Source organism: Trematomus bernacchii, unplaced genomic scaffold (assembly GCF_902827165.1).
Source record: "Trematomus bernacchii unplaced genomic scaffold, fTreBer1.1, whole genome shotgun sequence".
Classification (NCBI taxonomy): domain Eukaryota; kingdom Metazoa; phylum Chordata; class Actinopteri; order Perciformes; family Nototheniidae; genus Trematomus; species Trematomus bernacchii.
Genome location: NW_022987547.1, coordinates 10,557,973 through 10,575,781, shown reverse-complemented (window position 1 = coordinate 10,575,781; position 17,809 = coordinate 10,557,973). Strand labels below are relative to the sequence as shown.

At 39.1% G+C, this 17,809-nt stretch overlaps 1 protein-coding gene across 3 annotated transcripts in view; it reads left to right on the top strand.

The window, feature by feature from the left end:
- garnl3 (GTPase activating Rap/RanGAP domain like 3) overlaps positions 1-17,809 on the top strand; it is a 79,959-nt gene that overhangs the window by 37,981 nt on the left and 24,169 nt on the right. For all 3 annotated transcript variants that reach the window (XM_034123220.1, XM_034123218.1, XM_034123219.1), the window contains exons 3-16: positions 1,039-1,113; positions 3,652-3,751; positions 6,505-6,623; positions 7,515-7,579; positions 8,816-8,879; positions 9,017-9,043; positions 9,418-9,493; positions 10,049-10,147; positions 10,250-10,353; positions 14,387-14,495; positions 14,619-14,664; positions 15,802-15,908; positions 16,003-16,118; positions 16,530-16,634. In XM_034123220.1, the coding sequence (XP_033979111.1) occupies positions 1,039-1,113; positions 3,652-3,751; positions 6,505-6,623; positions 7,515-7,579; positions 8,816-8,879; positions 9,017-9,043; positions 9,418-9,493; positions 10,049-10,147; positions 10,250-10,353; positions 14,387-14,495; positions 14,619-14,664; positions 15,802-15,908; positions 16,003-16,118; positions 16,530-16,634 (1,212 nt within the window). The remainder of the gene's footprint in view (positions 1-1,038; positions 1,114-3,651; positions 3,752-6,504; positions 6,624-7,514; positions 7,580-8,815; positions 8,880-9,016; positions 9,044-9,417; positions 9,494-10,048; positions 10,148-10,249; positions 10,354-14,386; positions 14,496-14,618; positions 14,665-15,801; positions 15,909-16,002; positions 16,119-16,529; positions 16,635-17,809) is intronic.

Genomic DNA, 17,809 nt, shown 5'->3' with positions numbered 1-17,809 from the left:
ATAAGACTACAATAATTGTATTAGTATTATATTGATTGTGGACTTCAATTAATGTCATGACTTGTGTTATCCAAACATTTCAAATATATGTCCAAAATCAAAATATATTGAAAAAAGATAGACTGTGCATTCATATTCAAAATGTATAATGTTTTATTTATCAAACCAAATAATCTGACAAACTCAAAAGTTAGATTTATCAAAGAAAGTTGCTTTAAAGACAAAATATGAATTGGATTTAATGTGATGAAATCATTTGTATTTTTAGGACGATGACCGTAATAAATTATGACAAGAGACATTCAAAGTTGTATTTGAAAGCCCTAAAAGAAAGTTAAAAAAAATAGCCTAGACATATAATACCCATGTAACAGCCAAATATAAAACATTTCTACACAACAAACCAACCAGCCAATGCTTATTGCATGATTCAAATGATGACGTTTAGACTCTTCTGCAACCATTACTTAAATACTTAATCACAGGTAACATACTTATTGCTGAGGCTACAAAAAGGGGCTGGACTTCACCAAAATGGAACACCCTGCAAAAGAAGCATACAGCACCTAAAAATTGGAACCATTTATTGGAGTTGTACGTGCTCACAGAGGATTCGTTCTGTTCTCACCATCATTAAGTGTCCCCTCTCTCTCTCATAGTCTCTCCTCTCCAACGCTGTGTCTGAGAGAGGTGAGTCAGCAAAACACGGATAATTGGAGCGATAAGTAGAGGGTGGCAGATGCAAGAAAAAAAGAATAAAATACAGCATAAAAAGCAGGTTTTCACAGTGTAAGGGGAATCATTGCAAAGTAATTATTGATGATAAAAGAAGAGATTATGTACAGGTGAAGGGCTGCTGAGCACAAATGTGTTGTACCTCGTGCTGTTGTGTTCACATGGTGACACGCGGCCATGGTTCCTCTTTTCCTCCGCGATGATATAGCAGCCTCTAATGTATTTACGACCTGCTTATTACTGTTTGCCACAAGTCATGGTTTGTCACATGCCTAATTTTAAACATGTCTGTCTGTCTCCCAGCTAATCTCCAGTGACGCAGATGGGGCCATCCAGAGGGCAGGACGCTTCAGGGTGGAGAACGGCTCTTCAGATGAGGTCCAAACAAAATTGTCTATAAACACTTTTGTGCACATGTGCATCCAATCCATCCACTTACCCATACCACAGTAAATAGAAAAAAGATCTCAGATTATGATCATTTTTGATGCCATAGAGTTGCCTTGCGTTGTCCTGAAACGTGTGCATACATAGACAGAATAAGAGTAATAAAGGTGTGAGAAAAGAGCAAATATAGAACTATAATAGTTATCATTATTATTATTATTGATTTTTATTTATTGTTATTATCATTACACATTTATTATTATGATTATTAATATTAACTTTTTTTAGGTATTATACAATATACAAAAAATGAAGTATTTACAAAAATGTAACGATAGAAATAAGAAATTACAATGAAAAGTATGTGAGGTATATCGGAATTAAAAGTCAAAAAGCTGGGATGGTAAAACATTTATAGATGAAGACACATTATTATATTTTACATTTATTTTATTAACGGTGACTTAAAGCAATAGTTTGAAAGGTAAAAAAATATGCTTTTTTGCTGAAAGTTAGATGAGAAGATATAATCCTATGTCGTCACGCTAAATATGAACCTATAGTAAGGATTAGCTTAGTTTAGCATAAAGTGGCAGCTGGGAAAAATGGCCTGGCTCTTTCAGAAATGTGTATACAGCAACTCTGTACACTTGTGTTTTTATTGAGTTTTCACCTAAAGCAAAACAAATAATACACACAAATCAGTTATAAAATAAAGCACAATAATTACTGGTTGTCTGAAGTCCTTCAATATTCACACATACTGTACAGCAGGGGTCACAACTACATTTGTCCAAGGGCCAACATTAATCCAAGAGACAATTTCGGGGGCCAGAGATTTTTATATATATATATATATATATATATATTTATATAAAAATCATAATAAATTATATATTTATATATATACAATTGTTTAATATGTTCACTTTATTGAAAAAATTATCCTTTTTTTTATAAGCCTGTATCCGGGGTAATAAAACTGAAAGCAGTCCTGATTGGCAGGGAAAGGAATCAACTTTTTTATTAATACCGTGTCCTGATTGGTGGGAAACGGTTGCAGGATATAAGAAAATTGTTTGCCAGGCACGCATGTCTGAAATAATGTATGCGCTGCCATTTCCCCACATAAACATAACAGTCTGCAATGAAACGGTTGTCTCCTGTGTGCTCCACTTCCTCCTTGGCGAACCGGTAACTTTCTTGTTAACCCGTTTTGGTTTAAAAACAGAATAAGGTCGGTTTTTCCGTTTTGGTCCAAAGAACGAACCATACACGGATTAAACATAAACTTCTCCTCATATTTTTCTAAATTATTTTTTTCTAAAAGTAATCATCATCTTTCACCTATACATCATATATCACCTATACAGCACCTTTGGGAATGTAGTGTCTTGATCAAGGACACAACTACGTTTTTTGACGAGCGTGGGGCTCGAACCCGTGTAACTCGAGGTGACATGAGTGGGGGCGGACGCACTAACCACTCCGCCAACGCCACAGTCACCCCCACTGTGCGGGCCGGAAGAGAATGTCTGGCGGGCCACCAGTTGATGGTCACTGCTGTACAGGAATGAATTAGTCATTCACTTACTCATTGGTGTCAACCATGTAAATATTCCACTTTTCCCATTTCCTATTGAATGCATTCTCTTGGATTCTCAAAACATATGTCAACTTTTTCATGACAAAAAGATCTCGAACAATTTCCAGCCACTGCTCCTGATTCGGAGCGTTCACATTAAGCCAATTCCTAGTTATAGCTTTCTTACTCGCTGCAAGTAAAACCTTAGTCAAATATAGATCGCCTCCCATTACAACATCCTTAATGTTCCCAAGATACATCACCGGGCAGGTATTTGGGATTCCATATCCCATAATAATTTTGACAACTGCATTAACCTTCTCCCAATATGACCTTATCTTTGTACAGTTCCAGAAAATGTGCGAGTGGTCAGCCTCCATGTTCCCACACAACCTCCAACACTGTTGGCAACTTTAAAGCTTACTCATTAAAACATTTCTTTAAATTGTACCATTGCTTTATGGGAAGATATTTGATGGTGCTTTTATTCTCAAAACAAAGTAAGAATTGGAGAACAAAGAAGCTGGGATACAGATTTCTTATCATTTGAAAAGAGCCATGCTAGCTGTTTGCAACCCCTGCTGGCTCCTATTTATCACACACAGTTATGTCAGTTTCACAGCAGTGTATGTCTATTTTGGTGACCTGTCCTCATGTGATTCACTCCTAGCTTTTGTCTCACATCTCGGTATGGATTAGTTCCATCATGACAGAATAGAAACAGAAACCACACAGTCTGTGGCTCACTGTGGTCAGGCTGCGTCTGATTTCCTGACCTGAGAGTTTTAATCGTTACTGCTGCATTGTGTAACAGTTTTTCAGAGAAGACCGCTGTGACTCAAGCTGTGTGTGACCATCATGATGACAATGTGTTTTGTGTGTGTGCCGTGTGTATCTGCGTGTCTGTGTGTGGTGTGTGTGTGGTTTGTGTGTGTTAAAAACAGGCTTTGGACTACACGCCAGGAACCTGGAGGAGAACCGATGTCCATCTGGAGAATCCAGAGTACCACACCAGATGGTTCTTTAAATACTTCCTGGGAAAAGGTCAGTGCTGCTCTGTGGTGATCTGTTAAAAAAATCACACACACCAACCCACACACACAGTAAGTGTTACACAGAGGGCTACATAAGGCTGATTCCTTCTGGTCGACTTGTTTGTCGTTGTGCTATAGTCTGACCACATTTGGACAATCGCTGGTGGTACTTTGAAGCAGAAAAGTGTTTCTAGGCCAATATTTTTGGGGGTCTGGAGGGGAATTTGTGTAAACACACACAGTTATTTTCAAAGGCCTCAGAATAGTGCTACTATAATGTAAAAGTTGGCACATGTTCATGTTCAGGTGGTTGACGAAGCAGTTTTTAGCAAATTGGGTGGTGGAGACTGGCTCTCATAATCGGTTGTTTAGATGCAGGCAGCTAAACACAAGAGTTCAAAAAGGCTGGTCTTTTTAATAGCCAAATCATTTTATCATATTACCGTAAAACACATCCAATCACGTTTTCGGTGGTGCCTTCTATTTTTGGAAAATGCATGAATGGGCTGGTGTGGGCTGTGTATGTAGCTTTCAGTATAAAACAATCTGCTCAAAAAGATTTTGCTGCATATTTGTATTTGTATATCATAATTTAAATTACCAGTGCACCGGTTTGGTTAATCCACGGTAACGTGCATCATTTGATTTGATGAAGATTTATTTCGGTGAACTACAGCTCAAGAAACCATGGGTTAATGATAAAGGAGAGCCACAGAAATAAAACATGGTCTGAATCTCTTCCCTGGTCCACAGGACACTTCTTATCTTATGAAGTCAGTCACGTCCTTACTCTGCACCACTCTTCATTCAGGGCCAAAACTTGTTAGCATCCAGCAATATCCCCACAGCGAGTCTCAAACACACTCTAATCCCATACTGCGCCCGGAGAGGAAGCCCTAGAGGACACACACACACGGCAGAAAGAATTGCCTCCAACAGATAACGCAATTAAGATCGGACTGTTGGCTCCTGAAATGAGCCTGGCGCTCTGCAACAGGCAGGCAGGCAGGAGCCATTCACTGTGATTGTTAAAATATATATATTTAGAAGTGCTCCTTTCACCTTTGTGACCCTCATCATCTCTCCGTCCTCATTATCACCGCGCCTCGCTCACAGTGTGGGCGGCACAGAAAGTTGTGCAACAAAAGATCATTGTCCGGGGTTTCTTTACCGTGACTCGAATCACATTCAGCTCTAAAAGGATGAGATAAAGGACGGATGAATGGAAGTGATTGTGAAAAAAAGTTAGAACATTTCTCCTCCAGCCAGGGTGTAATCACGGTATGGCATGGGCAGTTTAAAATGTCGCCATGTCTCCAGAAAGTTGGCTGCAAACCTGTTTGGACTGCAGCTGAGCCATCTGCGTCTCACAGCCGGAGCAGAGCCGACTGCATCGTACAACACATTACCAGACCAGGGCCAATTATTCTAACACTGGCACTTCCTGTGTAATGAAGCATCCAAAACAAAGGCTCGAATTCTCCATGTCTTGATGATTAGGTGAAGAAGAACAAAAGCTCAACGTTGTTTCCTCATTGTCTTGCGTAAGGTACGAAGACAACTCTGATTACAATTTGCTTTTCTTCCCAAATAAATAAAAGCTCAAGCTGTCTAAACTAATACCTGTATAATTGCAAGCCAACCATGCAAAGTCATCGCTCACCTGAAGCATGAAAACATTGTGAATGGAGAATAAAGAGAGCTAAAAGCCGAATAGAGAAAGAAAATGTGGGATAAAGAAAACATTAGAGGGAGAGAAAGCACCAGAGGGAGGACAAAGGAAGGGACGGCAATGCAGAGAGATATCCTGCGTCTAATTGGGTTTGGAGGTCTGTTCAGCATTGTTTCCGAAGATGTTGCCCTGTCAACCGAAGAAGAGGAGGCATGAATGTGTGACTCTGCTGCTGAGATCTTTGTCTGCGACCACACACAGAGAAAACTGGTGATGAATGAAAGGAAGGCAGAAATGATGAAAGAATAGTGTTAGGGACAGAGGACAAAAAAAGCAGAGAAACACTGAGATTTGAATGAATTTCGGTTCCCTTCTACCTTAATAAGTACAACTAAATCATCAGTTCTCTGATCACTGTGTACGATACGATAACACTTTATTGTTAGAGGAAATCTGAAATGTTTCTTTCTTCTGGGACATGTTTCTATGCTTTAACGTTCAAAAAGCTCTTTATTTTTCTCATACTGCCTGTGCTGCAGCACCTCTTTTCACCCTCTGTCTGAAACCAGAGCTCAGTCTGCTCTGATTGGTTAGCTGGCCGGCTCTGTTGTGATTAGTCAACCGCTTAGAGATGTCCCGCCCCTTAGTCTATCACGTACAATGCGTTTGAGGGCTAGCTAATAGAAGCACAAGTCTTACATAGTGATGTCAGAGGAGGCGTGTGGTGCAGTGGGTTGTGCGTTGGTTCAAACCCCACTGCAGTCAGCATGTCGTTGTGTCCCTGGGCAAGACACTTCACCCCAAATTGCTCCTGTGGGGATTGCCCACAGTATTGAGGATGTAAGTCGCTTTGGATAAAAGCGTCTAACAAGTAACATGTCATGTCATGTAATGTCATGTCACTATGTTACGGAGGTAAACAAGAGAAAGTCCCTCTGGAGGGAACACAGGGATTTCAGCCTTTGCAGACCATTTACATGCACTAACACCTATATAACACACTATAGGATGTGGTAAACCATACCAGCATACTAGGGCCTCTTTAAAGTGGATGTGTGTATAACTGTGTACATTTTCTCTGTCTCCCTCAGTCCACCAGAACTATGTGGGTACAGACGCAGAGAAGAATCCCTTCTACCTGTCGGTCGTTCTCTCGGATCAGAACAACCAGCGGGTCCCTCAGTACCGAGCCATCCTCTGGAGGAAGGCGGTGAGATTAACATCTGCACAGTAATGGTGGAACAAGTTCTCAGATCCTTTATACACGTAAACATAGCACTGAAGTCAGAGTCATACATGTTGGTGGCTGTGGTCTGTACGGACCTTGCTTGGTAAACAGAGGCGCGCCGCTTCAAGTATCCAAAGGGAGAAGTAAGTAGATCATAAAGGTCTACATAGCACTTTACTATTGGAGTCAGGTCCCCTGCAAAAACAAGTTTAGCTAAACAGTGATATTATTTAAGGGTTTTTTCTCTTGTTTTAATGATTTCCTATTTGAAAAGTGTACCTATTTGACCCTAAAATGTATATCGTTACGACACTACCTATGGAGTTTTTTATAGTAAATCTCTAAGTTCAATTTTGTAGAATAAAAAATACAAACTTTACCTCCAAAAATAAGTGGGAAATACTCAAATGAACTACAAGGACCTCATTACTTAATGTAGTTACTTTCTACCTTTGCCTCATTACTCTATTTTTGAGTCAGTGTGCATGTGTATGAGATGCATGTTTATTATTGTGTGTTTGTATAAATAAAGTTATTATTATAAAACGTTATTATAGTGACTCAGCTTTATGACCAAGATAGCTGGGATTTAATTTAGCCTCATCTGTAAACTGATTAGGCTGGTGCACCTCCGCCGCCTGATCACATTGATTTGTCTTGTTCCTGTCACACTGCTGCAGGATGTTGTTGTTGTTGTTGAACAGAACAATCTAGTTTGATTTGAATTGCTCCGATTTAACTTTGTGATTTTCTTTATGACTGATAGAAGAAAATATACTGGGACTTTCTTTAGTTTAATACTGAGTTTTGAGGATGTTCTTTTATACATGAGCAACAGGTTGTAATCCCTGATCTGTGTTGTTGTTGGCTCAGGGCACTCTGAAGATCAGCCTCCCCTACAGCCCCACCAAAACACTATCCGTCAAGTCCATCCTAAGGTGAGTGTGCAGCCTGCAGCTCAACACACACATTTCATTCACTCTGGTCAACACATGTACTGAATCAGAGGGGATATTGTTAGTTATCTAAAGCTGGGCTGAGACATAAAGACTGACGCAGAGCCTCTCATTTGCCCAGTAGCCGTTAAGGAGCACAGTTTTTTTATGTCAAAGCCCCACAAATATAATAGATAGTCTATGTACTCTACATGACACAGTGTTTTCTGGTGTTTTGGTGCATTCATACTGTATTTGCCACAAATGATCACTAAATCTATATTAAGAAAATTTTATTATTGAAAGTCTCTATTGGGGTATGATAACATTTTGTTAGAATAAGATATGCAGCTTGGTCTGACAACCGTAGGACATACCCATAATCATTTCAGTTATTTGATTAGTTTCATGTTTTTTGAAGTAGAATTTATCATTTCAATCAGAAGAAAACGTTTGGTCTTTTGTGATGAGGGTCTTTAATGTCTACTTTCCCCCCCTATCGTGCGTACACAAAGAGAATTTGTAAATAATGCAAATTTCAAAGGCAACACCAAATGCCATTGATTTTAAATATGTGAAATGGACATAAAGTACATACAAAAAAATAAAGAAACCATTTAAAAAAAACGATTGAAGGTGAAAAGAAAAGAAAAATAAGAGGGAGAGTTTTAAGGATTGAAATGTGTCTTGATTTGGTTGGCCATCAATGTAATGCTGCTGTTAACAATTATCTTCATTATGATGCAAATGTTTTTGAACATTTTGGAAAATGATAATAGTTTTCCAGAGCCCAAGGAGATATATTCAAATATATTTAGGTTCTAGTTATTTATATAATATATAATAAAACAGCAGCAAACCCTCACTTTTGAGAAGCTATAACCAAATAATGTTTGTTTTTACAAGCACAATCATTAAATAATAGCACGATCGCTCGAAAAACTACTCAATCTGGAGACTCATATCTTGTGTTCAGTATCAGATGTCCTGAGTGACAGGTAACAGGATATAATAAGATGCATGAAGCAGAAGATTGGAGATTATAAATTCCTCGGGCTGAGCGCCATCACTCCTCAAAGTGAGGATGAATGAGGACAAGCAGGAAGAGAAATCCCCTGTATCAGGTCTCTCTCATTTCTCTGTGCAACCCTTAAGGCTATTTGTCTTCCATCGATCCTAAGCACTCCCTTTCTTTCTCTTTTTATCCATTACTACTTCCTCCTCTTCCCTTTATCCCAGTGCAATGAACATGGACAGGTTTGAGAAAGGCCCGAGGGAGATCCTCAATGCCGAGATTCAGAAGGTGAGACTCAGAGCAAATGAAATGAAGCCCGGGTCCATTTCATGCCAGGCCTGATCAGCAGCATGTACACTTCACACCATCCTCAGGCTGACGGGCTGGTCACTGTTTATTATAATTATTGTGTCCTCTTTCCTCAGGATCTGCTGGTGTTGGAGGAACAGGAGGTATTTTAGATTATTTTCCATTTGATTCTGTATTGATGCTTTTTCTGGTAAAAGTCCTTGACATACTGTTGATACAAACCCTTTGATATTGTCTTAGATCTTTTAAGATAAGATAATTATATTTATCTCCAAGTGTATTCCTTTTTATATGTAGTTACTAGTATGCACAGTTAATGCATGCTTTCAATACTGTTCCATCTTCTGTAAATACCCAAGTTGTTATTTTTACATTCAACACTGATAATAAGCACTTCTAAAAACCTTGTGTGTATCTTTTGCATCATATTTACTTGCATAGGAGCATAGTATGATACATAAATAATGATATAAATTGTAAATAGTTTCATAATTCTAACCCAGCTATAATTTTGTAGGGTTCTGTCAACTTTAAATTTGGAGTCCTGTTTGCCAAAGACGGCCAGCTCACAGATGACGAGATGTTCAGCAACGGTAAATCCTTTATACTTTTTTTACTTCAGTGTCCAAACACTTTTGAAGGAATGTTTTCATTTTGGGAAATGTGATTTCTTGCCAAAAGTTAGATAAGAAGATCAATAACATCTTAATATCGATTGTTGGAGGCAGCAGCTTAGGTTAGTTTAGAATTAAGACTGGAAAGAGCGGGAGAAAACTGGCCTAATTCTAAAAGAATATCAAAATCCACCAACAAGAACTTCTATATCTCTCTTTATAACATGCTGTATCTTATTAAGATGCACAAGGCCAATACATAGTTCAGATCATACACCCTGTTACTTATAGGTTTCACATGCTTTTTGTACATGTATAGAAAACAAGATATAACTTGTTAGAGAGCGTTAGAGGTGTGGCCATGTGGATTGTATTGCTTTCGGATCTGTTGGTCTGATGAGCGTGATATCGAACATCTTATCTAACCCCCCAGCAAGAAAGCAATTATGGGTATTTCCCAAAATGTCAACCCAACCCTGTATTAAATACATCAAAATGATACCTGCAAAGTTAAAAGACCTGTGTTTCTTTCAGAGATGGGGAGTGAGAGTTTTGACAAGTTTCTCAATCTGCTCGGTGACTCCATCACGCTGCAGGGGTGGGCCGGATACAGGGGGGGGCTGGACACCAAGAGTAAGAGACCTCTGAATAACTACATAATTCAAAAGTACAATGCTTTTTCAATATGCCAAACTCTCATTGTCTGCTTCTGTTTCGGTCCGTTTTCTCCTACAGATGACACTACAGGAATGAACTCCATCTACACGGTGTATCAGGGCCATGAGCTCATGTTCCACGTCTCCACCATGTTACCCTACTCTAAAGAGAACAAGCAGCAGGTGGGTTTCTGCATTATTATCTGTTATATAGTTCTTATCTTCAGCCACAGTCAAATGTCAGCCTCATGGCTCAGAATCAGATATTTCGACATCTGGATTTACATGAATTTGTTTCAAAGATTCAGGGTACCCAGAGGATAGATCCTAAAAAACTTGGCAATTCTCTAGCTGCACAATGAGGGTTGCATTTTTGTATTTGATTGAACATTTTTCATGGTCCCCAGGACCCAGTGGTTCAAAACTTTTAATCCCTATCTGATCGGATCAGATTTGGATTTTGGGTAGTTCAAAACCAAAAAACAGGATTAGGATCACTTTGATATCCGATCAGATCAGGAAATCAAATCCAAGCTTTAATCTGGATCAAATCTTCAAAACGGGTAGTTCAAACCGACAACACAGGATTGGGATCAGTTTGATCCCAAAAAACTGGATTATCTTGATCCCACCAGAGGGGTGGATTTCCAGTGGATTACCAGAGCAAAATGTACTGTACAATTTATTTAAAAATATGTTTCAATATAAATAAGATGTCAAAGTTTGTTAACTGAAATAATACACAATTTTTAGCCTTCATGCCTAATCAATTTTATTTTTCATTTTTTGGTCATGTTTGTGGTGGCCTATTTTGTTTTCAACAGGTATGTTGATGACATAAATGTTTATGCTCATAAAATTATCACAACAAAGATTGTCAATCACAAATGTAATTTAGATTAAAGAAAAAATATCTTCAACAAAACAAAAGTCCATCATCTGTCATCACCTTTGAAACGTAATTGCGGACAATAGATGTCTGCAATGTGGTCTCTTGTCTTCCTTGTATTATTTTTCATATCCACTAGATGGAGATCGGTAGGATTAAAGCACTGATATTCAGGATCTAGTAATCTTGAAAAGTCTGAATCTGGATTTACCTTATTATTTAGGATAATCCTATCCTGAATTGCTTTGAACTACAGGGACAAAATCTGGCCGACTTGTCTGATCCTGGATCACAAAAAATGGGATTTCAAAATCTGATCGGATCTGATTGAGATTAAAAGTTTTGAACCACTGGGAAGATTTAACATTTTAGCTTTGGTTCAAATCGGTCCAAAGCTTTGGTTTATCACTATAAAAGTATAGCAAGGCAAGGTAAGTTTATTTAAAGTGGACCTATCATGCTATATTTGAATAATATAGTGTAGGACCATACCTATATAAGGCATATTTATACTTTTTTTTTTTCAAAATACCAAACAGATCATGCATTTTAGCCATGCCTCATTTTGCTCAATTTGACATTTTTTAGCTCTGTTTTTGCAAGGGCAGATTCAGTGAGAACAGCACCATCTACAGGCCTGGCATAGGTACTACAGCGTCTCCAGCGCTTTCGAACGGCAATGGCCGTGGCTGTCTCCTCCTGATTGGTGGAGTCGGCCCAATAGCCGTAGCGCCACCGTCCTGACGTCAGGACAGTGTTCAAATCTGGATCAGTTTTTATCAGATCCGTTGCAGCCCCTTTTTTAGAGATTTGGGTATGGAGGAAAATAGAGAGGGTTGTGTTTTCTGACACTTGGTGAGTTCCCTGGAACACCGGGGACACATATTCATGTATAAAAGACGTACAAAAGTGCATTTTGCATGATAGGTCCCCTTTAAATATCACCTTTCAACACAAGGCAATTTAAAGTGCTTTACAAACAATGGATATACATTAGGATATAGTGCAGCAGAAACACATTATCAAATGACATATAAAAACATTTAAAAACAGTCAATAAAAAGCAAAGAGAGTAGAAGAAAGGAAAAATAAGCTAAAGTAGAAAAAAATAGGTAAAAAACACAAGAATAAAAGTTACAATGTAGTGTAAAATATGAATAATTATTTAATTGAGTAAAAAACAATTGCATTTAAATCGGGTCTGCTACCCTGTTTCTCCCGTTCCTGTCTATTTTAAGATCGCAAAAAAGCCAAAGAATTACCCTCTGTTTCTGCTTTTCCCTACAATTAGAGAAATTGCAGAAATTCTAATTGCACATCAGTCACAGGTCCTCATCTCTCTGTCATTTAGCAGAAAAAAGACCCTAACTGATAGGAAGCCAGTAAAATAGCCAACAATGTGCTCACTGTAGGAAGAAAAGAAGAAGAAAGGACATCAATGCTTCAATGTAAAGCTGCTTTCTGTTATGTCAATATTAGTGAGTATGACTCAAAAGGGCTGCTTTGCAGATCTGACATGTAATTGGATTTCTTCTTGTGTAAAAAAGAAAAAGAAAGCAGTCAATATTAAGGAACAGTCTGTGCCCTACTGCATGTGAGTGTGTGGGGGGGGGGGGACAACAACTGGAATCATGGGAAGGAATATGATTCACACCTGAGAGGTAAAGTCAGTTCAGCTTAACGCGTGAAGTGTAGTGTTGTTATCCACCCAGAAGTGTGTTGTAAAAAAAAAAGCCGTACTGATACTGAGGGTAAACAAAAGTTAAATCTGGCATGATTTCCAGAAGAAATTAATATTAAAAACAACAGGATTTATATTCTTAAAAATAGAAATGGTTCTTCTCTATGAATTTGGTTATTGAATATGGTCTCTACCTTATGGTAATAACATTTGAGAGTGAATATAGTACTTTTTCTTTTTTTTTAACGTTGTCTTTATTAGATTTACACATCGTAAAACACACAAAACACGAAAACAATGCTAAAATAATAATAAAATACAAAAGAAATCAATGAACATGACATCATTTACATTTAAAATAAATACAGTTAAAGGTGGGGTAGGTAAGTTTGAGAAACCGGCTCGAGATACACTTTTTGTTATATTCCATGGAATGCTCTTAACATCTCGATAGCAATGAATATCTTAAGTGCTTTGACAAAAAATCCATAAAAAAAATGTCATCTGTGGAAGCCGTAGTACTGTAAAAAGCACGACCAATCATTTTAGCCGGGCCGGCTAAAATAACTGGATGGCCTACCTGCCTGTCAGCCTTCCATCTGTGCACAAACTTATCTCGTGCCCTCATTGGTCATGTGCACGTTCGTGTGTGTTGGAGGAGGGGCTCTGTAAGGAAGTGGCAGATTTTCTCCGGTTGTGTATTTTCAAATTCTAGCGATCTCGAGCTGGTTTCTCAAATGTACCTACCCTACCTTTAATACAAATACATACACATAATGCTAATGAAAATAGTAACAATAAAACAAATAAAAGAATTAATATAATAATGATTATAAACAAATAATAGAATAGAATAAAACAGAATACAATACAATGTAATATATATAATATTATATTATATAATAAAATACATAAATAAATATTTTTACCTAAATTCAGTACTGCACAATGTGCCTCTACCTTTTGATTGTTCCTTTGATTAAATGATTAAACAGAGAGTTCACCACCTTCTATGTGGATGTCCAATCAGTGGTGTTGAAGGTTAACGTAGTCTTTTGAGACAATAAATTCCTCCTTTTGCACCATGAACATTTGCTGCACTTTCTTTTATCTTTCCTGCATTTGAAGTTAAAGTGAAGAAGTTTGATGCAAAATAAGAACTTCAAACTATTTCAACTTGGATGTCTAATCTCCAATTATTCGTAGCAAGGCAGCATTCCTGAACCAGATGCCACTCTCTGGTTTGTAATACTAGCAAAGTGAACTTACTATAGTATAACAAACCAGTTATGTTTCCAAAAGAAAAAATGGTAGCCCTCAAAGGTTATTATGCACATTGTGTTTGGACTTAAATATACAGCAGCTTTTAACAGAGCTCCAAAATTCCAAATGCAGATACACAGACTGATTTTCATTGTACTCACAGCAGAATACGAATGCTAATTTCTCCCTGTGTCTGCTGGATATGTCGTAACAACTTTAAACGGTGTCTATATATCAATGCTGTGTTTACGGTTTGTTGCTGTGCCCCTAAGTGACCATAAAATCAATTAATCCAGGTTTAAAGACTTCCTCCTGCCTCACATGAATCACAGAGCTCTGTGGTTACGTATTTTGTCTCACCTTGTGTCTCTTTCGTCTGTCAGGTGGAGAGAAAGAGACACATTGGAAACGACATTGTTACCATTGTATTCCAGGAAGGGGATGACGCATCGTCGTCCTTCAAACCGTCTATGATCCGATCGCACTTCACCCGTATCCTTCACACGGACAGAGATTTTCAGAAAAAATGAAGTGGTAATCAGCTCAGAAGCTATGAGCAGATATCACATCATAGTGTCTCCTTTATAATCAGTGTTTCCTTCACTCCCTGTCCAGATATTTTTGCATTAGTTAGGTATAATAGCCAGAATGACAGTTACAGGTGAGTGCTTTGATTAACACTCTGCTTTAAGGTGGTTCAATCCACAATGTGCCTCTACCTTTTGATTGTTCCTTTGATTAAATGATTAAACAGAGAGTTCACCACCTTCTATGTGGATGTCCAATCAGTGGTGTTGAAGTTTAAGGTAGTCTTTTGAGACAATAAATTCCTCCTTTTGCACCATGAACATTTGCTGCACTTCCTTTTATCTTTCCTGCATTTTAAGTTAAAGTGAAGAAGTTTGATGCAAAATAAGAACTTCAAACTATTTCAACTTGGATGTCTAATCTCCAATTATTCGTACCAAGGCAGCATTCCTGAACCAGATGCCACTCTCTGGTTTGTAATACTAGCAAAGTGAACTTACTTTGCAAGTATAACAAACCAGTTATGTTTCCAAAAGAAAAAATTGTAGCCCTCAAAGGTTATTATGCACATTGTGTTTGGACTTAAATATACAGCAGCTTTTAACAGAGGAAAAGTACACAGCAGAAGAAATGTGAAATGTGAGAGGATAGCCAGCAGGAACTCTAAGCGTTATGCATCCTGGTACATGTAGGCACTGCTAATACAGTACACCCGTCTGTACAGGATAAATCAGATTTCTTGGTTAATTAAGAACATGTTGAGACTAATTGTACATCAACATAAGATGTGGTACATTTTCCCTTTAAAGAGGACCTATTTTGGGGGTTTTCCATTTCCTGTAGTGTGTTACATAAGTTGTTGTGCATGTAAATGGTCTGCAAAGTAAAATCCTACCTTTGGACTCCTTTGTTTACTTCCTGAACATAGTGACATCACTATGTAACACTCACACTTCTATCGGCTGGCTCTCCAATACATTGTACGTGATAGGCTAAGGGGCAAGTTATCTTTAAGTGGTTGACCAATCCCAACAGAGCCGGCCAGCTAACCAATCAGAGCAGACTGGGCTCTGGTTTCAGACAGAGGGTGAAAAGAGGTGCTGCAGCACAGGCAGTATGAGAAAAATAAAGAGCTTTTTGAACATTAAAGCGGCACAAAAGGCACAATATGTCCTCTTTCAAACAAGTTGTTCATGTTGCATACTGTTTGATGTGCTTGACATCCATTATAAGTGTAAGAGAAATATGAAATATCTGCTCTTTGTCACAGGTTGAAGATATTCTCAGAGGAGAGCGTTCCACTGTTTGGACCCCCTCTCCCATCTCCACCTGTGTTTACTGATCACCAAGAATTCAGGGACTTTTTATTAGTCAAACGTAAGGGCATTTGAGAAAAAATGCATACAAATACAGCCATTCAATAACCCTGATATGCTAATGTTCTCATCTGATCTTTCTTCATCCCCTGCAGTAATCAATGGAGAGAAAGCCACACTGGAGACGCCAACGTTTGCCCAGAAGCGCCAGCGGACACTGGACATGTTGATCCGCTCGCTCTACCAAGACCTCATGCCTGACCTGCACAAGGTACCGCTGCCCAGTGACTCTGAGTCCTGCTCATTCTTGAATGAACGTCCTTTTTTTTTTTTTTACTATCCAAGTTGTCTCCTCCTTGTCACTTCAGCTACTGCTGACTTTTGTTCTGCTGTATCCACTGCAGCCCTCTGCATACTGCACCACACTGGACTGCTGCAATGCTGACTTTCTCAGCAGGGCTCTCTCTCCTCACGTCACTTTTTTATCTTAATTCTCTTGTTTTTTCCCTATCCTTCTTTCCATGTTGCTGCTAACACAATTTCATTCTCACTGCTGCTGTCTCACCCCCTGCCAGGGTCAGTCTCTAAGACCCCTTTCTGCTTTCTTTTTCCCCTTCATGTGTGCGTGTGTCTGTGTTTGTGTGTGTTGGTGTTCCACGTTTAGGTTCCTTTTTCTCCCCAGAACATGTTAAACCGGCGGTCCTTCAGCGACGTGCTGCCTGAGTCTCCGAAGTCTGCACGCAAGAAGGAGGAGGCACGGCAGGCAGAGTTTGTCAGAATAGGGCAGGTAAGGAAGTGAAACACACACACACACACACAGACACACACACAAAGGCGGTATTACCAACCAATTAGAGAAACACCCCCTTGTACACACACATGGAATCCAGGATACACACCCACATAAAAGGTAGAAACACACAAAGAGTGTACAGGGCCAAACACACCTAGTGAGGAAACTTAAACACTATACACATGTTTACACAGATGTTTACATTAAGCTTTTATCTAACTTGTGACATGTAACATGTTATACATACACTTTGTAATACACATATTCATCTTTCGTAAATTGAGTCAACAGGGGGGAAAAAAGGTTATTTGCCACCATTTACATGTAATATAGATTCAGAGTTGTGAGACAAAATCCTCAGTCCTTGATTTGTTCAAACGTGCATTTCAGAGTCTAGAAGGAAAGTGTACAAAAACTCATCTTAACTCTTAGTTTAAGAATAGCGAGTCCAAAGTAAAAATAAAGAGAAACTGCAGTTGTAGCAGAAGCAACAGACATCTTTTGAAACCAGCTTCTCTCAATTGTGAGGAATATCTGTGAGTCTTTATACTACCTTATGTAATGTAAGAGCTGTAATTCCAGACAGACATCACAGTGAACTGGACACCTGCTCTCAGGAGGCTCAGGGTGAAATAATAGACTGAAGGAACAGATCTCTGAGACTCTGTCTAGTACTCATTACGGGGCTGATGTAATCACCATTATAATTCTTTTCTAAGCACCTACAGATGATATAACCAGGGGTGCACACAACTTTCTCAGTGAGTTACTCAGATTACCTGGAGTCAGTGTTTGGTACTCCAACTTCTGGCTCCCCTCAAAGTTCCCATGAAGCCCTCTGTATCGCGAATGTCCACGGGGGGGGTGGTAGTGGAGTACAGAGCTTCCCGAATGTCAACGGGGGGGGGGGGGTGGTAGTGGAGTACAGAGCTTCGCGAATGTCAACGGGGGGGGGTGTTAGTGGAGTACAGAGCTTCGGGAATGTCAACGGGGGGGGGGGGGGGTGGTAGTGGAGTACAGAGCTTCGTGGCCACAGAGCGTGTGAACGTTGTGATCAGCTGTTGTAGCTCAGTGCTGCTGTACAGACCGACGTTAACAGCAGCCCTGTCTGTGCACACGGAGACCGACTCTGTCGTCCGGTGATCTAACCGCCTTCTGGAAAAGCTTCA